The 25,321-nt window shown below is 38.6% G+C and overlaps 2 protein-coding genes across 4 annotated transcripts; one reads left to right on the top strand and one right to left on the bottom strand.

Moving 5' to 3' along the window:
* The first annotated feature begins 578 nt into the window (after positions 1-578).
* ABI1 (Abl interactor 1) lies at positions 579-11,831 on the top strand. Its single transcript, XM_051213461.1, has 7 exons — positions 579-843; positions 876-1,252; positions 4,575-4,755; positions 7,065-7,426; positions 7,715-8,035; positions 9,971-10,241; positions 11,540-11,831. Exons 4-7 carry the CDS (start codon positions 7,151-7,153, stop codon positions 11,707-11,709), a joined length of 1,038 nt encoding a protein of 345 aa, XP_051069446.1. The 5' UTR covers positions 579-843; positions 876-1,252; positions 4,575-4,755; positions 7,065-7,150; the 3' UTR covers positions 11,710-11,831.
* Positions 11,764-23,342, bottom strand: NOA36 (Zinc finger protein). 3 transcript variants are annotated; one of them, XM_051213459.1, is made up of 7 exons: positions 22,923-23,342; positions 17,082-17,269; positions 15,413-15,536; positions 15,205-15,375; positions 13,587-13,781; positions 12,683-12,884; positions 11,764-11,940 (listed from the first exon to the last, which is right to left on the bottom strand). In XM_051213459.1, the coding sequence occupies exons 3-7, from the start codon at positions 15,530-15,532 to the stop codon at positions 11,783-11,785; spliced, it is 846 nt and encodes a 281-aa protein (XP_051069444.1). In that variant the 5' UTR covers positions 15,533-15,536; positions 17,082-17,269; positions 22,923-23,342; the 3' UTR covers positions 11,764-11,782. The 3 variants fall into 3 exon arrangements, with proteins under 3 accessions (XP_051069444.1, XP_051069445.1, XP_051069443.1); XM_051213460.1 differs by lacking the exons at positions 15,205-15,375; positions 15,413-15,536 and having other exon boundaries at positions 22,923-22,994; XM_051213458.1 differs by lacking the exons at positions 11,764-11,940; positions 12,683-12,884; positions 13,587-13,781; positions 17,082-17,269 and adding an exon at positions 18,143-18,404 and having other exon boundaries at positions 14,975-15,375.
* Positions 23,343-25,321: the final 1,979 nt, after the last annotated feature.

The following is a 25,321-nucleotide window of genomic DNA, read 5'->3' as shown; positions in this document are numbered from 1 at the left end:
AGGTATTCAGTGTTTGACAACGCTTTTACCAGCAACATTTTCTAATATAATTCGTACCCACCAAGAGAAATCAAAAGACAGAGTCGAGGAGATCGGAAGAGTGTATTTGGCGATAACCAATATATCGGAATTCTCTGATCTAATCTGGCTAGCGATTGCGGCAGATGTTGAGCATAGCGTTACCACACGTGATCTGGTGCGGATGCCTGACCGAGCGCCTTCAGCTAGATGAGTCCACTAAAACTAATCTGGTCAGCATCCAATGTCGAAAACGTACAGAGCTATTTATTTTGGGGATTTATTTACCGCTACAGATTTATGTAGACGTTACAGGTAAATCTCGACATTCAGATTCATCATACAGACGATGTATTTAAAACGTCTTTCTACTACCTTTCATAATGCAAACAACCAGCCTCGTGTCTGTCAGTATGATTATGGCTGGTCTGTGACGCCGTCCTCCCCTGAAACAAACGCACTCAGACTACAAGTTATACAAAACTACAAATAACTATGAAACTGACTCGAAATAGTGCAGTCGAGTGAAAACACTGCTGCTCATTAATATTGTCAAAGACCTGTGACCTTACTGAAACGAAAAGAAGGGAACACAGCGAAATCAACCAGTTAAAACAATTTCGTCGACAGAATATTGTGTATTGGAAGGTCATTAATGAGGGGGACATTCGAATGGTTTCGTTGATGCTTGTGTCAAGTTTATTAATATAGGCTCACTTAACCATGAGGATGATTGAGAGTAGGCTAGAAGACTCCAGACACAAACTCATGGAGACCAGCAACAATATAGAGAAAGCTGCTGCGTTTTGTTCGGAAAAATACTTGGTAGTTGTTCCACTGCTGATAACGCATGATAGGTTAACCCCGAAAGCAACACACTTGATGAAAGTTTAGAGTTAGCAACGCAATCTGTATGCGCGGTAGCTCACGAGGTTAATCGTTTCGCCAGTCAATTTCTTGAAGCACTAGAGCACCAGTCGTATCAAACTACTGATTTGTTAGACAAAATTTCCAAGCTGAAAATGGCAAGTAGTACCTTACCATAATAATTTACTAGGTATGCAATATTTACTTAGAGAAGGTGGCGCGCAAGGCTGTTGGGTCGTGCACAGTGTCGAGGGTTCCGATTGTCTATCAACATGAGACAGTGCTTCCTGAACCTCCACAAAAGTATATAAGACAACCAATCAATTTTTCAATCTTGGACAACGTTGGTCATGGAATACCCACACAAGTAATCTGTGCTTGTTAAATATACTCTAGTTGCTTATCAAATGCTTTTAGCATATAGATAATATGTACATATATACATTTACCCGAAAAGATACAGTCTGGCTGTAAACCCAGACGAGTTAAAATTCTAGTTAAGAAAGTGCAACTTTCAAGAAATGTAGTAGAGAACTAGAGTGTGATAAATGCCCACTTCCTTTCTAAGCCACATGAATTCCGAAATCTTGTTTATACCTTTTACTTTCTCGGCGAGATTATAATTTATGGACGATCTTTGAGTGATTATAAAGTGACCATGGTAAGGTTCACGTACAAGAGCAAAACAAGGGTTGTAAAATAGCGTGGTAAAGTAGGATTAGAAGTTGGGGTCAAGAATTAGAGTTATGGCTTTCATCGAGAACTGACGTCGGCTATAATGCCAAGATGCTACCTACACATATGGGTAAATTAATTTCGCGTCAAAATTCACTTTAGATGTCACTATTTTTTTTTAGCAGATTAGAGTTTTCTACTACTGCTACTAATATTACTACTAATTTTGTCACTTACTACTTCTATTGTTTTGGAATTTTTCTTGATAATCTTACCTTGTTATTGTGTTGTGATAGCCCGGGCTGACCCACATGTTAGGTTCTATGTCGTATACCCTGACTTGTCTGTTGACATCTGAAGTCATAGTCTCACAACTACAAGAGCGCTAGCCAGAGATCCCTGTGCCCGACATATACTATTTCTATGCAGCTATCTTTCATATCACAAAATAACCCTCTCGTTCCACACAGTTACAGCATCGGTAAATGGCGTACAATGTAAAATCCCCTGGGCTGACATTCTTAAAAAGTGATCAGAACACCGACTTGCATATTTCAAGATGATGACACCATAACTGTTGATAAACTCATTGAAGTATATATTCCATGGGCTGTCAGAAAAAGACGACACATATCTGCTGTCAGACCAGACGTTTACAACGATGGGCGGAACAGTTTAAGGAGCAGTTCAGCTGACCTTCGGCTACTGTACAAATACCCACCATTCTCAAACAGCATGAATGGAACGTTCAAGTAGGTCATTCGATTCTAGTTAGAGTTCAAAAGGCAATAATCTGAAACAAGGCAGAGCAGTTGGACTGGCTCCCGAGATTTTTAAGGATGGTGGTCCAGTTTTAGCGATTAGGTTGACTAATATTTTAGCCAAAATCTGGGAGCTGAACGCAATTTCATCTGACTGGCCACAATCACTTATTGTCCCAATATATAAGAGGTCAAAATCATCCTGTGACAGCTATAAAGGGATTAGTTTGACTAACATAGCATCTAAAATACTAGCCTCATTAATTATCGGGCGCCTAACCAAGACTCGTGAACTGCAAACACGAGGAAACCAGGTTGGCCTCAGGCCTAGTCGTGGCAGCATCGACCACATATTCACCATTCGTCAGGTTCTAGAACACAGGCATACTTATCGGCGTCCGACAATGGTGGTCTTTCTTGACTTAAATACAGCATTTGTCTCTGTTGACCGAGATATTTTCTGACATTGTCTGTCATTGAAAGTACATCAACCTTGTGAAGGCTCTTCACTCGAACATTACTAATCAAGTTAGAGCGTATGGCGAACTGTCATCTGCTTTTGTAACCTCAAGTGGTGTCCGACAACTCTGTCCACTATCTCCATTTTTGTCCAACTTCATCATGGACGTACTGATGGAAGTATTATTATTTATTTATTTTAACACATAGATATTGGTACAAGGAGGCACCAAATACATATGCGCCACACAAATCTCATTCGATATGTGTGAGGGCTGTGATACTGCCCGGGTGCACAAACCGAAGCGGGTGGTTTTCTTAGGGGGCCACTCCCCGAGCCTTCGACCTAAAGGTCTGATCCACAAGGCAGTGGAGCATCGTAAGGAGATGCAGTACTATGGAAGCCGGTGACCAACAATTGGTTCATACGCCATTTGTTCCCGCAGGATACTGGAACCCATGTGCACCATTAGTTTGGAATCCGGTTAAAGCGCCGGATATTCGCTTTTCGTCCTCTCATTTTCGTAAACAACACCCCCGCGACGAGAAGGCAGTGAGTAGGACTTCCCTGGCAGAAGCTATATACGCGTAGCCATGTGAGAGCATTTGGGGAGGGGGAGCGGACTCTCCCCACTCTCAACCACACTAGGGCATTTGGGGGCAAATAACGTTCTCGTCGACTGAATTCTCGGGTATTGAGCTCCTTCCAGGAGGTCCAATTATCGACTTAGAACACGCAGATGACATAGTCCTGTTTGGTGAAGACGCTGATAAAATGCAGAGTTTTCTGTTAGCACTGGGGAAAATGCCAGAATGTTTGGGACGCGCTTCTCTCCTTCTAAATGCAAGTTGTTGCTTCAGGACTGGTCTGCGTTAACATCTGAACTAAGGATAGGGATTGAAGTGATCGAACGTGTCGACAATTTCACTTATATTGGATGTCTATTTAGCTCTAATGGTGTCTGACGAAATCTCTGCGAGGATTCAGAAAGATCGTTTGGCTTTCGCTAAATGGCGTCGCCTATAGCGAAGGACAGATATCCGTCTATTAATAAAAGGACGAGTATAGTGCGCAGCAGTTCGTTCTATTTAACTTTACAGCTGCAAAACGTGGCCATTAAGGGTAGAGGATACTCGTAAATTACTAGTATTTGATCACAGATGTCACCGGGTAAGTAATAGTGGGGTTAGACGCAGAGTATTAGAGAATGATCTTAAATCAGTCGATGAGGTTGTCAATCTTCATCAACTAATATGGTTGGGCCACGTGTTACGTATGTCTGAACACCGTTTACCACGACGGGCAATGCTGACTAGTGCTGGAGATGGCTGGAAGAAAGTTAGGAGCGTCAGTCCTTGAAGTCACTAACTTCTGGTCTGAGCCATGTTGGTAGATGCAGATTACTCGGTTGGGATCCGCGTGACTCTCTTAACCAATGGTTGGAGACTAGGTGACATGGCTCAGAATCGGTCACAATGGCGTAGGTGTATACCCTCTTTGTCTTCCCTTAAACCGTGATATTAAAACTAATTTATACCTTTCTAATTCTTTCTTCCTGTATTATATCCTTATGCACAATCTTTCTTTTATATATTACTATCATTTAAGTAACTACTTCTATGAATTTGGTATTCGTCTTGTTGTGTTAATGAGGTATGAGAACTTGGACCAATGCATATATGTGCCTGGTCCTATGTTGTAGCTGAATGACTGAACATGCCCCCCTGAAAATGTTAGCATATTCTACCTCAGTCCTCTTTATTTAACCTAAACTGTTTACTTGAACTTTTTAGGATCCGGTTTCTAATTATTATGGACAGTCATTCATTCAAGCTGCAACCCTTACACGACGAGGTAGTTCTTCAGTTAGTGGTCAACTTCCTGGACGACAGCATAGTACGGTTGCCTGCCGCACAGTGAACTCAAAACCGTGTCTAGAGTACGCAGCACCCACAAATAATTTGAGACCGCAGGGTATGTTATTGTTTATACTGGTTTCGAAACATATTTAGTCCACTGATTTCCTGATAGGTATATAACTAAATACTATTCCCTAAACTTCTTCCAACAAACTGAGCATAAATTGGCTAGATACTTCATTTCACTTATATGTTTTTAAATTATAAAATCAATAATCGACTAAAGCTCATCCAGTTAATCAGCCATAGACTACAGAAACTGACAAAGACGAGTGCCAGTCGTGGTTGGCATGGAGAAATGACATCAACTACAGTTTAAAGCTAAATATAAGAAATATAATTGGAAACGTACAAATGAAGGTATTAAGTGACACTAAGGTCAACATTTAGGGGGAGATAAATATTGAAAGTAACGGTTTCACTGCCTCGACGTGCTATGTTCAGTGGTATAGGAGTAGGTTGGAAGAAAGCTAGGGGCGGCCAAACCAAAACATGGCACAAGTTCATGAAGTCACTGACAAGTGGACTGAGCCATGTTGGTAGGTGTAGACTACCTGGTTGGGGACCGCGAGATGATAGCAACCGATGGTTAGAGACCCTGAATGACATGGCTCGAAATCGTTTGCAATGGCGCAGGTGCATACACTCTTTGTGTTCTCCCAAATTCTAATCTTCTGAATTCTTCATGTCCCTTTTTTTCCTCTTTCCAAATTTATTTCACTGTATTATACTCTTTAAATAACATCTCCAAACCCTAATCTTCCCGATTACTGCTTATACTCTTATTACCTCTACCACTATGGGATTTGAATCGACAACTGCATCTCTGTGCTAATGTGGTGTGGCAACTCGAACTGATGTACGTACGTACGAAGTTCTACGTTGTTACTGACTGACTGAACGGTTTCACTGCAGGTGATCTTGAGATATATCACAAAAAGTCTCAAACAACAGATTGTGATTATCCGGTGAATACCAAGATAATCGAATATGTATTACAGTAATTAATTCATAACAATGGTTTCCTGCTCCTTAATTGTGAAAATTGTTGATTTCCATGGTTTACGTATAATTTTGCCGTCAGAACCTTCAACAGATCAGTCAGTCAACTAAAACGTAGCTGATTTCTTGTTTGTGAAATGTGGCTGGGTATTTAGTTTTAAATAAATAAAATATTGTCAATAGAGGGGGTTGTCAATGTTTATTGATTGGCAACAGGTTAGACATGTGGTTCAAATACTGGTGATGTGCTAATAAAGCTGGCCACAGATTCAGATTTCACTCCACTTTGTTTAGGCTAGGTGGGTAGTATAGCTAACTCTCAGTGTAACTCAAAACGGATTACATACATCTGCAGTGATTACGTGAATTACATTATAGACTAACTTAACCAGTGGGTTACATATTCAGACTGCATTCGGTTTGCCACTATGGAAACTGTATGGTATCATTAGCTCATAAACAATGGATTTGGCTAATGGCTAAGTACGTAAGGGCCAGTAAGGTAGGTGTTTTCGATGTAATTGTAACATGAAAGAAACTTCATCTTTTAAACAAGAAATGATGCATACCTGGGTATTCAGTGGTTGAGTCTAAATCTGATAGAGATGTGTAGCTTAGGCTAGAGAATATTACAAATAAGTGAATAAAAACCCAAGATAATGTTTAAAAGTCGATTACCCTAACGTATTTGTATTCACTTCATAACAGCCTTTAAATATACGGTATTCTTATGCTCATTTGTTCATATTGTATATGTTAATATCAAGTTTCTCGTGTGTTGCACTGCAACTTACAATAATGCATTTCTCTATAGTTCCAGGTAAACTTGTGTTTCTCAAAATTCACGTTACACGTGGACAGTACTTAGTAGTTTCACCACTAATAAACAACGTTGACGACTTTCAAACATCCAGTTCTTACGATATGAGATCACAACTTACTGTCGTTCCTATTTATGCATGGAATGAACTAAGATCGTGTATGCTTTACGAATTTCAGTCCATAAAGCTTTTTACTTTTGATAAGCTGGCAATCACTCATATAATCTGTATAAAGTGGACAATTGTTTCTTTCATTCTGGACTCCAGCATCCTATAAGTAGAACTGATTTATTTTAATCATATCTGATTCTCCAACTGTGGAAAAAGCTTCATAACCCAGTCTTCCGTGGCAGATCTTTGATAGCTTCAATAACATTGCAATGGCTATGATATTCCACTCATCTTGTTTACATTACAGATTCGTTGATGTTTCCTGTATCCTAGTTAAAGTTCTCTAGCCTTCTTTGATACTGTGGAGATGTCATTTTAGTGTACAGCCGTATTTATCACTTCAGTTTCCACCAATTTTTTTGTTTTTTAGTTAGTACAGTTGGAAGGGCAACTGTTATTTGCCGTGGTGGTGTGCTGCCACCTCAACAATTATTAAATGCATGTGGTTCTTTAGCGATGCAACATATACCCGGTGCAATCAATTCGTCTGTTGGTAGCATATCATCAAATTATGCTTCAAGTGCAGCTTTTTGTATGAATAATCGTACTGTTAACCCTGATATTTTGTGTACGGCTATGAGTAGTGCCCGTTCACGTAAATCAAGTGGATCTTCTGGTACAGGTTCAAATGCTCCACAGTATCACCATGGTCATTGTACGCCTGGTCAACCCTATATCCAGTCCTCCAACAATGAACAACTAATGCATACTTCACATGTAACATATAATAAGGTAAAGAGCCTTTTTCATTACTTTTGCTTGACCAAGTATAGCGATCATCAATGCAATGAAATGCGTGAAACAATTTGTCATTTGATTTTGTCTTTGAATTCATGAATATTTTAATATCCATCGAAAGATGATCAATTCAACTCAAGATTTTAAGTAGCTAAGTTCATTTTGATGCAAAAAATATGCTAATTGACATTCGAGGTTGCTGAACAACTGGTTTTTATATTTCGTGACATAAAACACATCTATAAATATCTTATACTATCTTACCTGTTTTCTTAACTGTAGCCTACTGTCCAACCTCAGTATATGGCTTCACAAATTTCTCATGCTGTTGTTGGTGGGGCATCGCAATCTGCACACAACAATAAGGAGGAACGTCAATTACTCTCTGATAGAAATGAAGTAGTTGTAACCGGTCAAACACACCTGCTTCAAAGTCAACAACAGAATAAGCGAATAACTTCAGTACTAGCAACTGACTCCCCAGAAATTCTCCACTCTCAGCAATTACTGACCGAACAGCTACCACAATACCAACAGAATGTTCGGGATTCAGTGATTTACCAAAAACAGTCAACATTGGGAATGGACAAAAATATAAATAAGGTAATTTCAATGCTGTATTAATACAGAAATTATTACTAAGTAGAGAAAGGCTTTGTGCTAAGCACCAAGAAATATTTCACACATGCAACATGACAATAACTTAAAAAGTAAGAGAGATAATCGTACAGCGAATACTGTATCAATTAATAAATTTTGAACAAGAGCTAGACGGACATACGTTCCAGTGTCGAAAGAAATATCCTTATATCAACAGGTCGTTGGTAGTAAAACTTCCGATCATTCTAAACTCTTCTCTCCATAAATGATCGTTTTATGTAAGCTGTTGCCTGATGTGATATTTGACTTAGCTATTCAGAAATTGTACATGGTTTGTACTAACTATTCTCAACCTTCACATTTTAAACAATGACAGAAACAACGTAAGACGTATCCACTAGAGTTTGTACACTTTACAAACAGCACAGGGAGAGTATATCCACAAGATAAAAGTGAAAACTAAACGAAGGCTATATATATATATATAAATTATTTGTGTTTGAACCCCGCTCCACCTACTTTCGTTTGGGTAACATCATTAGCCTTTACGGGAGTGGTCAACATACTCAACTACTTCACTTCCTATGATCAAAGCAGGCGACGATCCAAATTCATCCTGATGACATTTTGCATTTGGAGGGCGAGAAGCACACACCGAACATGTTCACATCTTTTCTCAAGCTGATCGAAATACTGGATTATGTCACCGTCTTCACCGAATAGGACTATATCGTCTGTCTACTTTAAGTTGATGGGTATTGGTAAATCAATCGTTGAAAAGGTATAAGAAAGCGACAGAATCTCGATCATTGTCATCCCTAAAAATTTATGGAGTCAGCCTGTTAGGTTATGCTGCTTTCCTTTGATTCAAGTTAGTTATAGCTTTCTTAACCTTACTAAGAGTTGGGGACCTAGGTGGAGTTTTGTTCTTTGAGCTGTATGGTCGAGGTCGACAGGACAAGCTGTGAGTCATGTCGAAAAATTCGAACACTTCACTCCTACTTAGAGTTTGTACTGATTATGTTGTTTAGAGGAACAATGAAAGCTTCGCGACCAAACCATCCAGCTCAGAAAACTAAACTCCATCTGAGCTACTAGTCTTTTCCACTATCTCAAGTTGGTGACTTGTGTCGATTTCCCATTTCGGTTGTTTGGAGATATTGTAGCTGAAGGGTGGCCGGTCTACCTAAGTGACCATTCAGATTCGTCCTAATGACATTTTTTATTTGGACGGAGAGAAGCACATGTTAATGCTTGTTTTCTTCGTTCCAGGTTAGATATAACCTATACGACTTCGCTAGGATTTGGAGACTTGTATTAATTTACGATTGTAAGTGTTTGGAGATAATGGATAAATGTAGGTCATTTGAGCTGTTCTTTCGTATTGGTCTAATCTCATGAACTGAATGTGCGTCGTGGTTCCTTTTCTCCAAACAACCGGCTCTCTAATATCTGCTTCGTTTATGAGTTGGAATAGTTACCCGTCTCTGCTATATTTTCCATAGCTTTTGCTTTCATCTCACATTGATGCTCATGATCATTTTGCAGGATTTTGAGTTTAAATTCGAGTCGTTTTTTGTTTTTAATCACTGGACCTCCCAAGATAATTTTCCGATCAGGTACCGAAGTCCACTTTTCCTTTCAAATTTTTTGATCCGATTTGGCAGTAGGCATCACCTGTATGTACACCTATTTGGATATTATACCATGCTTCAGAATGAAATTTTTCCCCAATGACTAATTCTTCCGTGAATTCATTCTTGACCTTTTGATCCTAACCAGTTGTTACTTGGTTTTGACTGGTGTCAGAATATGAGTTCAATATAAGTATATTCACACTACAGTCTGTTCTTTATATCTCCATTGTTTTCGAAGCTCATTCTCAAAACATTTTTCACCCACTTCCCCATCTTTTGTGCAATGTTTCTTTTTACAAAGATGGGTCAGTTAAATATTTCCAGTCAAGCAACTCCAAGCACGCAGTCGCAACACCAAACTTTAAATGACAAAACAGTCGGTGAACCTGATGAACACTTGACAATACCACCTCCTGGTGCATTTCGTTATGATAATGAACGAGAACCCCAAGGTAATCAAATCAAAGGACAAGAAGTAAATTTTGGAGATCCACTGGCTTTGCAGAATAGTAGATTAATACCGAGACAGCCTAGTGATCCCGTATGGGCACCTGATTTCTATATTGAGAAAGGTATGAATATGTCACTATTTATTTAAGCTCGTCTTATTTATCGTTTTAATTTACCTATAATAATAAAATACAACTAACAGCTATTATCTGTTGAATGAATACTCTGCCCCCTGAAATCCGTTCATTTGAATAAGAAATAATGAGTCTATGAGCAGAGATGGGGGCAGTCCGCACAGGATGCACATATGCCAACAAGAGACTGGTCAGTTGCAGTCCTAAACGTCATTGGGAAGATTCAAACAAACAATACAAAAATTAATAACATACTATAGTACCAATCCTTATTATTTCATGGACGAAATCCCTCGGATCAGACCCATAAATAAGTGAATAAAGGGTCTAGTGAATTCTAACCTATGATCCACCAACTGTCGACAAATCAAAACTTCCTTCCATTAGAAAAATTAGTAAATTAACTGTAATCTTGCTATATAGGGTTAAAAAAAATTATACACGATTTCGCTGCAAGTGGTTGACTTACCCAATTAAAAACCGTAAATTAAAATTTTGGAATTCAACTGTATACATATATCTGTGGAGTAAATTAATGATACATTTGTGATATTTCAACGAACAGAAATCTAAATTTCTGATGTTTCGTCACTCAGTGTAATTCACTGCTTCAGAGTAAATAAATGGATAACCGAATAGAATTAGCACGAGTTTGAATAGCATAGAATAGACAAAATACTTATTTCAGTCAAGATAAAAATAAGTCTGGTTGTGTCAGTATTATGCTATTTTTGATCAAAATGTTTTCATGCGAGACATCACTGTATATCTGTGTGTATGGTAATGATGGTGTGTACATCTGTGTGTTCGTGTGTATCATTGGTGTGATAAATAAACAGGATTAGATGCTGTTGTTTAGGTAAAACGACCACGTTGGATGAATAGTCAGGTTTTACCTTATCATATGAAACGCTTCAGCTACTCACTTTTCTTTATATTTGAAAAATCCTTCCGAACGATTTCCACCTTTTTAATATCGATCTGGTGGTCGTTAAAAACAATATGTACGGTCATTTCAGATTTTTCTGTAGATGTCCCGTGGGACGACTAATGATTTCACGAAAAGACTCCAAAATAGAAAGCATTATAATCGACACAACCTAATGCGTATATGTAAGAGGAATTTTCTCTTGTATCTTCAGATTTATTTATATTTATCCTTCTGATGTAAAGGTATTGGTAAATTAAGCCAGCAGTCCACTTGTGACAGTTTTAACTTTTAGTATCTTAACGAAATCCTTACTTTGTGAAATTATGCCTGTCAATTTACTCTTTTTTCCCTGCAGTCATAACAATGTACGAGTACGTACGTGATAAAGATGATGAGCTAACATTTGTGGAGAACCAAATAATATACGTTATTAAGAAGAATGATGACGGTTGGTGGGAAGGAATTATGAATGGCAAAACTGGGTTATTCCCAGGAAATTACGTGGAACCTTTCGATACGGAATGATTAACCCTGATAACGAAGACAACTTTGGTCAAGTAAACCAGCGCTTATCTGTTTAATTTAATACAAATACTTTTTAATTTTTAATGGTTAATTTATCTAACAAATTATAATCATCGTCATCATGTTCATCTTCTGATTTTCCAGAACACTGTTCCTCTTCGTTCTCGCTCTCAGTGTCTTCATCAGAGTAGTTTTCTACACATATCTGGCGACCATACTCGTAGCTGCGAACTAAAGCAAAAAAAATCAACATTAAAACAAATAAGGAACTTTCCTAAAGATTAAGAGTACGATCAATATGATTACTAAATATACGTTGGAAGTATTGTGCATTTACTCCGAACGTGGTTACTTCATAATAGTAGCATTTCTGTCAATGATATTCTTGGTTTAGATATGCCTGAATGACATCAGATCTGGATAGTAGGCGAATTATCAGTAACAGGCAACCGAAATCGTAAGACTCATCATTTACAGAGAATAACTCAGAATATCATTATTACTATCGAAGTCCCGAATTTGTATACTGACAAAAGGCACTTGACAATACTAACCAATAGATTGCTTTTAGTATAAGAATTAGTACGTATATCTGTGAAGAGTGTAGACATATCCAGTTTGAGAAAATACGGTTTATTGCGCAACAGTACCTTATGGTTTGTCATTCTATTACCACAGATTACATTTAATACGTCAAGATGGAACCTACTCATTATATATAAACGAATGGCAGGATGATTCGCAATCAAATCCTAGCTCGAGCACGTCTTATGTGGTAACATTTTGAAATGTCTAGTCTATGAATATTGGCTATCGGATCAACTGCTTTATTTTTCTTTCGTCAGTTTTTTTAGTTAAGATATTTACATTGTCTAACCTACTATTGACACATTCGTGATTACTTTGGATTTTATTCGATTTGTATTTATCGAACTTAACAGTCTAGTTTTCCATATATTTTATCACAACTTACCTGATACGCTCAAATTATAACTATCAGTTAAATCATGTCCGCATTTCGGACAAGGAATAGGCCTTCCACGTTCATACTTCACACCTTTTCTCTTGCAGTGATCGTCACAATATGTAACTTTACAACGGAGACACATTTGTGTTCCCATTTTGTTACATGAAGCACATTTAAAGTTCTCACTTTCTAAACGTTGACAGCTTGCCTGAAATATTACATGGGAAATGATAAGTTATGGTACAAACATAAAATCCTAAATAATAAAAACAAATTCTATCAGTTAATTAGAACTAAGTCTGTGTGGGAACCATTCTCCAATGATTCTTCAAATATTTCAGTTTAATCATAGTAGCATCAAACTTTGTTAATGTATGCAGTTCTTCGTTCGAGGGTTTTAATAATGATGTTCTAATGTCCATTTAGTGTTCACTTTGTGTTTTGTTTTAGATAAACACATTTAGGTTTAAGTTTACGTTTCGCTTCATCAAGCAACAGGAAGTCAGTAAGAAAAACGAAGAAATGGGAATGACAATTTAACACAAAACAAGGATCATGTGATATTGTAAACGTGTAGGAAAATAATTATTGAAGGTATTCACATTACTGAGAGGTTTTGGAACATAACTCTTGAGATTTTTCCAACTATTGAAAATAGTTACACTGTCAACTTAATACCTTTTCACTTGTACAAACAACAAATGACTTCATGAACGGATTGCATTTTATGGTTAGTCCTGTAAAACTTCAAATCAACACTTAACACAGATGACATTAATCTGCGGCGCATATATATTTGGTCCCCCTGTGTACCACTATTTATGTATTTAAATAAATAAAGTACTATAAGCAACCACTACTAATATTATCCTGGGACGAATTATATGGATTCCATAAAACAACAACATACCTGGTGCTCAAACTGGTCATCCTCACAAAGCTTGTGGTCACAATAGGCGCAAGAAAACACCCGACCACCAAAACTGTATAACCCGCGCTCACATTCAACACAAACAGCGTCTCTCAGTGGACATTCACATGCATGTACAGATAAACACTTCTCCCCATGACATATCCAAGCTTCACAAAAGTCGCAAACCGCTCCCTTGAATATTAAGTGAATAAGGAAATAAAATGTTAGTTGATGGATAGTGCAGTGCGGTATGTCTGAAGGTCGATAAAAATAAACCCCAAGAACTTCCAGATACTGAGTCTGTTACATGAGTCTAACCAGAGATGATGGCTTTGATCTATGTCTTTTCATTTATAGCCGTGAAGGTAAAGATAATTTCACTCGTCAGGACTCGTAATAAAGTACAAGTTGACTGTTTCATATGTCAAAACATAACTAGAAAAACACTCCAGTAATAGTGGTTAATCCAGAATTTTAAATCCTATTTGGACCAATTAGCTGGGCGAACTCGTCTGTTAGACAATACAAATAATTTCGAAAACTGATATTGAAATTGTCAGTGTGTTAGTCATTTTTTAAACACTGCTGCATTATATGTAGCAAAAGGTATTAAAATATAACGATACATTCCCTGAAGTTAAAATAGTATTATCGGTCGGTCAGCTACAACATAGGACCAGGCACATATATACATCGGTCCAAGTTGCCATACCTCATTAGCACAACAAGATGAACATCAAATTCATAGAAGTAGTCACTACAATGGTGGTAATGTATAAAAGAAAGGTTGTGTATAAGGATATAGCACAGGAAGAAAGAATTAGTCCGTAGAAAGATATATCAAGTCAGTCATTTTCAGACGTTTTGGCAAGAATGGCTTGAACATTTCCACACGAAAGTGTCAGGACGCTAGTCACTCTTTTCCTTTACTAATGTTGTGTAGTCTTAACGTTAGTTTAGTACATCACTTCGGGTGAAAAAGGTATCATGAGCCATACTAACTTTTTGATTTCTGCAATGTTTTATTCAACACAACGCCAGAAACTTTACACACTCCTTAGTTTCGAATAATTTAGTAGCAATATGCTGACTGAACAGAACTAATTAGTAACTTCAATATTCCCATTGTGATAAATTGAGAAATTAATTTAAGAACAGTCACACTTTCAGCAGTTTTCTACCAGGTTATATAATTTCTGGGACTTTTTCATTATTTATTCAGTACAGAAATGTTACTAAAACTAGTTAAATCCGAACAATTGTTTGCTTTTGCAGTATGTAATTATAGGGCATAGTATACAGATCGCGAAGTGATTATTTAGTTGTAGCTTAAAAAAGACAATATCCTACACTAGCGTTGGACATGTAAAAGGGATTTTAGTTATAATCGTAAGTTATTTGACCAAAATATAGAACGGACTCCAAATGGAACTTCTCCTATTTACAAACTACCCTGGTGCATCTCAGTAATTAAGTTTAGGTATAAGTGTAGAGTTTTGAGACAGGGTCTAGAAGGGTTAGACGTATTGAAATATGCAGGCAGAAAGTGTAGCTTCATTCGAATCTGTGACCCACTAGTCAAAGAAGGACCATCTAAACCACTGACTACACTTACCACCATACTGAGTCCAGTAACATGTGTAGAACCATGTTTAACTAGACAATCGCCAGAACGTGCAGAACACTTTTGTTTACCACAATGACAACACACTGGGAGTCTTTGGATAGACTGGCAAAAATAACAAAATGCTCGGTTTTTCTGATGCTTCCCACACTGGCCACACTCCTATAATTTGATAACCTTGAACAAAATACAGACATACCATCAATATGTTCGAAGGATGGTTGATAAGATCTATTTCTAGTCCTTTTTTCCGGAGTAATTTTTGTCTTATCTTAGCTTTTTCAGCTTTCTTCCTTTGTCCAGTCTTCTTTTTAGGCATTTTGCTGTAAATTATCGGTTTTGAAATTATTGTAAATACATTTTACGTGAACAGCTGGACAAACCACTACATCAAAATAAGACACAAGCCTCTTGGTTAGATGTAAAGTAGTTCCAAAAAACAGTTCCGCTGGACAACACCCGATATCTTGACTAATTGTTATTCTTAAGCCCAACATGACTAGAGGAAGTCTATTGGCCCGATCAGTATTGTCAAGACAGCTGTGAGAGAGGTTCTTAGTTCCCCATGTAACCGCTCTATCATATGATTTTCTATCGGATGGTTCGTGGAACTATTCTACGTCTACCCGGAGAAATTTTCGCTTTAGGTAAGTGTCCCAACTGATATAACCGTCTAAAGCAGCACATTTGTGATTCAAGAATAACGCCTCCGACAACCACTTGGCAAAATTGCCCATGTATTTATCAAGAGACAATGTACAGTGTCCCGTACAATGACCCGTTTAAGGAAACGACAAAATTTTTATGGTAGAAAAGGCTGGAAAAACGCATGCAATTAGGGTTGACTGAGTCAAACCGGCTTTCACCGAAAGTAACGACCAGCTGTTAGGTACTTTTCATATTATTACCACTATTTTTATTAATCTTCGCAGTTCTCTCCACAGATTTTCATTATCTTTACATTTAAACGTAACACATTTTTTGATACGTTAAGGATGTACGTATTTCCGATATTCAGAGTATTAATATTCACATGTACATTATACATATAAAGCCCCTTAAATTTTTGGAACATAACGCAGGAAAATGCTATTAATTAATCAGTAACCCAAATGCCCTGGTACGGCCGAGAATGGGGAGAGTCAGCTCTCCCTCTCGAAATGCTCTCACATGGCCACGTGCATGCAACCACTGCCAGGGAAGTCCTACTCATTGCCTTCTCGCGGCATCACTGTTGTCTGCAAATTTGAGAGGACGAAAAGCGGACGTCCGGTGCCTTAACCAGATTGGTGGATCCATATAGGGAAGTTGGAAAACCCTGATTCCAAACCAATGGTGCACATAGGCTCAGGATCCTGAGGGAATAAATGGCGTATGAACCAATTATTGGTCACCGGCTACCATGGGGCTGAATCTCCTGACGTTTCACCACTGCCTTGTGGATTAGATCTTTAGGTCAAAGGCTCGTGATGTGGCCCCCTAAGAGAACCACCTGCTTCGGTTTGAGCAACCGGGAAGTATCCCAACCCTTACACAAATCGGATGATTTACGTGGCGCATATCTATTTGGTGCCTCCTTGTACCAATGTTTATGTGTTTAAATAACAATAAATAATAGCATTATATAAAAAAACATTTCGATACATACGTGTCATCTCAATTTAACGCTTACTAGCTAAACTGAGCTTACTACTTATTTATAAAAAAATCTCTTGTTAGCGTTACATTGTTAAACATAGATGTTAAAAAATGCCAGTGTTTTGAAAATGAGCTTATTTGATAAGCCCTTATCAAATTATTTGTACGATCTATTTTCCCAGGTCACATAATAAAGGCCAAGAACTGCCTGTTATATGTTAATAACCTACCCACTGTAATTTGGACATCTGATCCACTATAGATACGTGTCAGTTTGACTCAACCCATACCTGCATCCCAATCTTTATCTATTATTGTGGATGTAATTAGTTATCAACAATACAGCTTTCCCCAACAAATAATATTCCGGCTTCTTAATATTTCCGAGTAGATATATAGTGGTACCAAGAAGATTAGCCTGTTGAGAAATACATAGTCAACGAGTCATATTTTCGATTCAAAGTGAGGAATTAACTTTAACAACAGCCGAATAAGGGCAGAAGATGATGACATAAACTGAATATACATAACCAAACAAATTAGTGGAGAAGGGTATTAGGACTGATGGGTAGAAGTACGTACAAAACCTAGCAACTATAGCAGAAAAAGCTGCAAGAGAAGGGAATATGGGACAACTATATCATGCAACCAAGAGGCTAACAGAAAAATATGGTAAACCAGAGATACCAGTAAAGAAAAAAGAAGAACTAATCAATGGGGACTAGGAACAGTGACACAGGTGGATAGAGCACCTTGAATAGCTATTTAATAGACCACCTCCACTGAACGCACCAAGCATTTAAGCAACACGTACATACCTAAAATTGTTACCAACAACAGAAATCGGTAAGGCCATCAGAAAAATCAAGAATGGGGAAGCAGAAGGATCAGACAGCATACCAGCCGGAGCCTGAATTCAGACGGAGTTTAGTGAAAAAATGTTTCACAATTTGTCCAGAAAGACCTAGGAGGAAGAGCAAGTACCAACAGGCAGGAAAGAGGAATACTTCATTAAAGACAAAAGAGGGAAGATCGTATTAAGCCTAAGAACTACGAAAGGGTCATACTACTGTCAGTACCAGGCAAAGTTTGCAAGTGTTGCTGAACCGAATAAAGATTCGCCAGATATCTAACTGAGAGATTAACAAGCTGGCTTTCGTAAGGATCGATCATGTACCAACCAAATGACTATAAGCATAATAATTGAATGGAACTCATGGCTGTACATCAATCTCCTTCATAATGAGAAATCATTCGACAATGTGCATAAGAAAACCTTAAAGAACCTTACTTGATAATATGGAGTTCCTCAGACGACTATCACCATCAGATGAAAGCCTTACGGGGACTGAATTGCAAATTTGTGCGTGGACGGCAGCTTACAGTTGCATCTCAAATGAAGACTAATATCAGACAAAGCTGCCTACTCTTACGTTTTCTTTTTTCTGGTTGTTGACTATATTATAAAGACCAGATCTCGGGAAAAACACGAAACAGCGAATTAGAACGCAACTGGATGACTTGAAATTTGTATATGATTTAGCCCTGCTACTCTATAAATAACAGCAAACGTAGATGAAGACAGTCAATGTAGCAGCAGCATGACTGAGGTAAAAATCAAGATCCTGATAAACAAAACGGAGAGTATCAACCAAACAAAACTGCTTGATGAACTTCTGGAAGAGGTGTAAACTTTCATGTACTTGTGCAGCATTACTGATAAACAAGGAGGATCTGATGTAGACGTCGAGGAAAGGAAACCTAACATTGAAAAATTCACGCAAACTGACTGGATCGGGAACATGTGACCGTTCGGATCTCAGTTTGCTTGATCCTTTGCAGGGACGATCGGCAGAGACAGAAATAAACGAGCGCTGACGGAACATTAAAAAACCCTGTACTTAAAGGTTTCTACATTGTGAAAGTTCGGAGCAAAACGATGCCCGAACCACTCTGGGTGGTGGGGGGAATGTTTTTCACATAATTAAAGGTATGCTATACTAATGCTCGCAACCTACTAAATAAAATAGCGGAGCTCAAAAACGTAATGGATACATAAGGCTCTTATGTCATTTCCATCCCAGAAACATGATTAACGTCAGAAGTGTATGATAGCGAAATTCGATTGTTTAGTTTCTTACTTTGTAGGACCGTAAGTGTGGTGGGGTTATCGTGAAAATGAAAAGTACATTAACTATACGAGATGTCGAGGCGGTGGTACACGACTCAGGGACATGAGAACTGGCGTGCCGCCAGCTGAACTGCAAAGGGCAAGACATTGAATTAGTTGTGATACATTGCAGTTCAGGATATGTAGTGGATGACTTCTTCCTAAATAAACTTAAATCCTGACCAAACAAGTGTAAAAGCATTATAGTAGATAAATTTAATGCACCCTTTATAAATTGGCGAAGCCTAACAGTAGGGTAATCAAAAACATAGTTCTATTGCAAATTGTTAGGAACGGCAATCGCCCTAGATTTATTCCAACACATTAAAGATCCAACCACATATGATCCAACAAACTCCTCGTTTGTCTTGGAATTAGTCTTTACACAAAGTGATGAGGTTAGTCAAATAATGTTTCTTCCACTACTAGAAGGAGTGATCATACGTCATTTTATGCATGTCCACGGCTTCTACTGTCTATCAAGCAGTTGAACAGGCTCGTCCTAATATATGAAACGCATATATGAAGACGATCAACGCTCCAACCTCGATTGGAAACTGATTCCATCACACTAGTAAAAGGTGCACAGATACAGAAGGCTCGACTAGCTTTTGCCAACTTGCGTCATTTATGGCGTAGGCGAGATATCCGTCTATCAACCAAAGGACGGGTTTACTGCACAGCAGTTCGTTCCGTCCTACTTTATGGCAGCGAAACATGGCCGGTAAGAGTAAGGGATATTCGTAGGTTACTAGTATTCGATCATAGGTGTCTTCGAAACATTGCTCGTATATCTTGGGACCATCGAGTAAGTAACGCAGTTGTTAGGAAACGGGTACTAGGTAAGGATGGCAAATCGATTGATGAAGTGGTGAAACTTCATCAGTTGAGATGGCTGGGATACATGTTACGCATGCCAAACCACCGAATGCCTCGACGTGCGATGTTCAGTGGTATAGGAGTAGGTTGGAAGAAAGCTAGGGGTGGCCAGACCAAAACATGGCACAAGTTCATGAAGTCACTGACAAGTGGACTGAGCCATGTTGGTAGGTGTAGACTACCTGGTTGGGGACCGCGAGATGATAGCAACCGATGGTTAGAGACCCTGAATGACATGGCTCGAAATCGTTTGCAATGGCGCAGGTGCATACACTCTTTGTGTTCTCCCAAATTCTAATCTACTGATTCCTCCTTGTCTGTTTTTTCTCTTCCCAAATTTATTTCACTGTATTATACTCTCTAAATAACATCTTCAAACCCTAATCTTTCAGATTACTGCTTATACTCTTACTACCTCTACCACTACGGGATTTGAATCGACAACTGCATCTCTGTGCTAATGTGGTATGGCAACTCGAACTGATGTACGTACGTACGAAGTTCTACGTTGTTACTGACTGACTGACTGCATGAACTCATTTCCAGCAGTTATACAATTAACTACACAACCATTTATACCATGGACAGTCCGAAAGAAGAAAAATCACGGCCATTCCTGGATAAGCTGGAGTATTCGACGTTCACTAAGACAAAAGAATGTTGGAACATCACCATCAACCTTGGCATGGCAAATACAATGGAACGCTACAGGCCGGTCCGAATTAAGTGTTTAGGCACAGTCCAAGCAGCTCGGCGAAAATACGAAAAGCGGTCGACCCTGTCTGTAATCAATAAGCCAAAGCGACTGTTTTTGTACATAAATAACAGGACAAGAATGCACCATCCAATTCCCAACCTAATTACGGGAGCGCATCATAAATGAAGGACGGAGACCAAGACAAAGCACGGGGCCATGAAGAACTATTCTAGGGCGGTTTTCACTCAGGACCCTCCTCTAGATGAGGGACTAGACCCGGATGCAAAGTCAGAAAGTTGACTATTCATTGTGAGCCATGACGTTCTAAAGGTCCTTAGCACTTAAACACAGAGAAATCAAGAGGACTGGATGAACTACAGTTTAAAATCTTGAGACAAACTTCCCAATACACTGCTGCCCAATTGACTATGATATTCAGTGTGTCAATTAGCCAAAGCGAGTTACCGATGAACTGGGAAGATGCAATTGTCACTCGAACTCATAAGATAAGATTAAGAAAACTTCTATCAAACTACAAACCTGTCAACCTCACCAGTGTCGTAGTAAAGTATCGGTAGAAACAATCAAAAAGGGCCACGATGACATTCGTGGTGACCGAAAATTTGTCAAACAGAGAACAAGATGGATTTAGGAAGAGATTACTTTGTACAACAAACCTCCTTATAGAAAGAGAGAAATAGAGAGAAGCTCCAGATAATGGAAAATCAGTGGACACTGTATACGTAGATTTCAACAAAGCATTTGATTATGTGCTGAATAATAGACTCCTGAATCTAGAAAATCTAGGGATCGCTGGACCTCTCTTAAAGTGGACCAAGGATTTCGTGGCAGGTCGCAGAAGAAAGTAATAGATCCCAAGTGCTCCTCCTGGAAACCAGTACTTAGTGGAGTAGCGTAAGGTTTTCCTAGGTCCTTTACTTTTATACTGTATGTAAATGAACTTCCGAGTATAGTTGAGTCTCTGATACTACTTCACGCTGATGATTTAATGATTTGGCTAGAAACAACCGGAAACACAGATGCATGTGCACCTTAGGAGGACTTAGAGTTTCTGGTTAGCTGGTCTAAAAATGACTGGTACCTGTCAATGAGGCCAAGAGTGTCTACATGCACATGCGGAATACGAAAGTAAACAGGAACAACATAAACGAGTTGATACTCATAGTCCGATCTCATAATGATCTTGTAATAACAGTGAGTCAAAGTCATAGGTTACTCCCGTGCGATCGCAGCTAAAGGGTTCAGAACTCTATGGGCTTTAAGACGGATATTTAGCAAGTTAGATGCTTGTATGTTCACTACAGTATATACAACCATAACGGGATTCAAAATTGAAAACTGCGTTGAGGCTGTAGGGCCATGTTTTAGATTGCTCGGATATCTCCGAGACAGAACAGAGGGCAGCTATCAGTGAAATTCCAAAACTCAGGCGTTAACCATAAACAGAGAGCCTTAAGACGCTAGTCCTACAGGTCCTGCCCCAGATTAAGAGGTGATCTTATTTTAATGTACAAAATGCTAAATGATTTCGCACTTGATATTTTTTCTTTTACTTTCTACCAGGTCAGGACAGCTCAGATATAACAGGTGAGTACAAAAGCCAAACGAACAAAATACCCATGACATGCAGGTTTCCATATCGCGTGATCGCTTCCCCGAAACGGTTGTTCGAATATGCAGTGTCTACCCCTTAAGTTGACTCACTCAAGAGAAGATTAGGCACTCACAGCTTGCTAGAAAATGACTAACACATGCCGTAGACCTTCTATCCTCAACACGGAAGCCTGTTAAGCGAAAGCTTCTTCTATTCCGTCCACAACCATTTGAACCACTTGAACACACATCTGAATCTGAAAAAGCAAATGGAACATTCCTACCACTAAGGAACCGTTGCGCAAGACCGAAGTCAGGAGATTCGACACTGATTGCTAAAAAGACCTATTGTGCTGCTTCAAAACTTGGAAAATTACAAACATCATAAAAAAGTACGGGTATTTATAAACATGTAAAAATCTGCAGATTTCTACACAAGATACTCCAATCTTCAGTAGAAAGGAAAGGTCGATCGACCCATGGTAATCCTTGCAATTTGTAGTACTAAAAAGAATCAACTTATTAACAATATCTCTAGACTTTGCTAATACAGTGGAAATAGTTAACCGAGTGTAACTATTGTTACAATAAAATAAAAAACACTCCTCATTGCTCAGACAGGCTTCATTTTCAAAGGAAAACCTTTTATTAATCTGTGTAGACAACCAGTGAATAATAAATTTTACATCCAGTAACGAATAAAACTAGTACCGTGTAATTGATTTCGGATTTTTAGACTGCCACGAGATCTGCTAGCTTGACATAAGTCAGAGCGCGCTTTGCAAACGTCAGGGTCAGTGTCAATAGTGCTAATCTGCCTAGGTTTTATAAAAAAAATCCGTAAATGAATCGGCTGTTCAATCCACCCCTTATGTTGTCCAATCAATTAACAAGAACATAGGAATCAGTACTGCTATTCAAATATTAAACAAAAAGCACATTTGTTTCAATTTGTCTGAAAACGTGTGAATGCGATCACCGTTCGTGACGATTCTTCAGTTATCATGAACTTCAAACACAGCTATGACCTTTCTATCAGTCTACAGGACGAAAACGACAGGCTAATTTGGGAACAGATAAACAGGAAGCTCGAACTTCCAGAATCTGTCCATTACACGGCTTACTTGAGGGAAGAATAACAAACACAATATCATCTAAGACTCCATAATGTAAATTCCGATGTCACTGCTGGCGTACAGGACTTTCTGCCGGTCATTCACTTATTGAAATCAGGAGACGTAAGAATACTGCCTGATACACCATATTCTGAACTCAATCTAATTAGGAATATCCTGAAAGTATCTCATGAGACGCTCTTTCGCGGAAAATATACCATCGTGTAATGTTGTTCAGAAAACACTTACACTAGTTATAAAGACTACCATATTCTAGATTGGATGTTTTATAAACCATTTCTTGCTGACTCAACAACTAGTGCGTTTAGCCAAGAATGACGGCAATTCTAGACACCAGCTAATGAAGATGTCCTGCTCATCCTCCCAATGGTGGCTACCATCGCAAGACACTTTGTACAAACGGACACCGGTAACCAACTGAAGTTCGCATACATCCAGAGAAGCCGTATGATATAAGGATTTTAGCTTGTCATAAGTAAGGAAGTTATGTAAAATGGACTGTACAGTCTCTCTTACTTCTTAATGTTCTGGACACTACTTCACTCTGCAAGTCCACAAATCAGAACATGGTTAAACAGGAACGTAATTATGTTTTAAACAGTTAAGGTTGTATGGAAGTAGGAATCACAGTAGGAAAAACATTAGTATGCTTGCAGTTTTTGTAACAGAAGTTTCTAGACTGTTCTTCAATATCCACTGTCAAAGATTGGGGAAGAATGTGACAGTATGACCGAACGAATGATTGTGAGAAGAAATAATCTAATATATACACGTTGTGTGGAAAAGTAGTAGTTTTTAATAGAAAACGAATGATTTAGTGATGTAACATATATCAATGACTGTTTACTTTGATCTGTAAAATGAACGTAACGCTTAGGTTTCTTTACAGTTCTGCCTAAGCGTGTTGAACATGTAGGATTACTGCTTGGTTTTTCATCTTTGACTGATATTGTAGTAATTAATGGCATATGTTGTTTTTCTGTAGTAGCATTCTCTTTGTCCTGTAGGTCTTTGTGGAAAGCTGGAATAATCCTATCTACAGGGAAGGAGGAAGTGTTTGTTTGTTCGTTTAAATACCCAGAAGATACCACAGATATTCGTAGTTCGATAACATTTTAACCAGCAACACTTTCTATAAATGAGTAAAATCAAAAATCAGAAGCGTGGAGGTTCGAAGATATATTTGATGGGTTATAGATATATCGAGAAGCGACTGAACTAAAATTGCTAGCGGTTGCAGAAGAAGTTGAGCACAACGTTTCCACTCATGATCTGGTGTGAATGCGCGCCCAAGCACGTCGGCCAGGTGAGTCCATTAAAACTAATGTGGTAAGCACCATATGTCGAAAGCTTGCAAAGTTATTGGTTTTGTGGATTTATTTACCCCTACATACTGATAAAGTCCTTCGTACTGTTGTTTTAACGGCTATTTAACGACCGGAACGAAGACGAATCTACACGTTTGAAGACGTTTATCGAGTTGGTCGCGATTGTTATGCTTGCTAGGAGGTATTGCTTTACAATTTTGCATTGTTTGCAATAGGCGGATAGCAAAGCTAGTTGGATCAGTTGGCATTGTTGTGTCTGTGTCTACTAGTTGTCCTGGTAGTTTTATGGTTTACGATGGGCTAGTTCATATGATGTGCACCCAATGTCTTTGATAGTCGAACGAATTCCAAGTAGTACATTTGGTGATGAGTCGTTCCACTCCGAAGTATCAGCTTGTGCCGTCAGTGGGCTTTTCAATCGGCGGTGATACCCCTCAACCAGACCATTCGCTAATGGGTGGTAAGCTGTAGTTTTTATGTGGTTCACTCTCAGAAGTCTGGTGAGTACCTAAAACAGAAATTAAACTGATTGAAACTGGGAACCATGGTCTGTGGTAAAAACTGGTGGGAATAAATAATCCCATATTCAATGTTAAAGAAATACTTATGCGACAGTTTCTGCTGATACGTCAAATAGGGCATACTA

Source organism: Schistosoma haematobium, chromosome 3 (genome assembly GCF_000699445.3).
Source record: "Schistosoma haematobium chromosome 3, whole genome shotgun sequence".
In the NCBI taxonomy this organism is placed as follows: Eukaryota; Metazoa; Platyhelminthes; class Trematoda; order Strigeidida; family Schistosomatidae; genus Schistosoma; species Schistosoma haematobium.
This window is presented reverse-complemented; position numbering and strand designations above follow the sequence as displayed.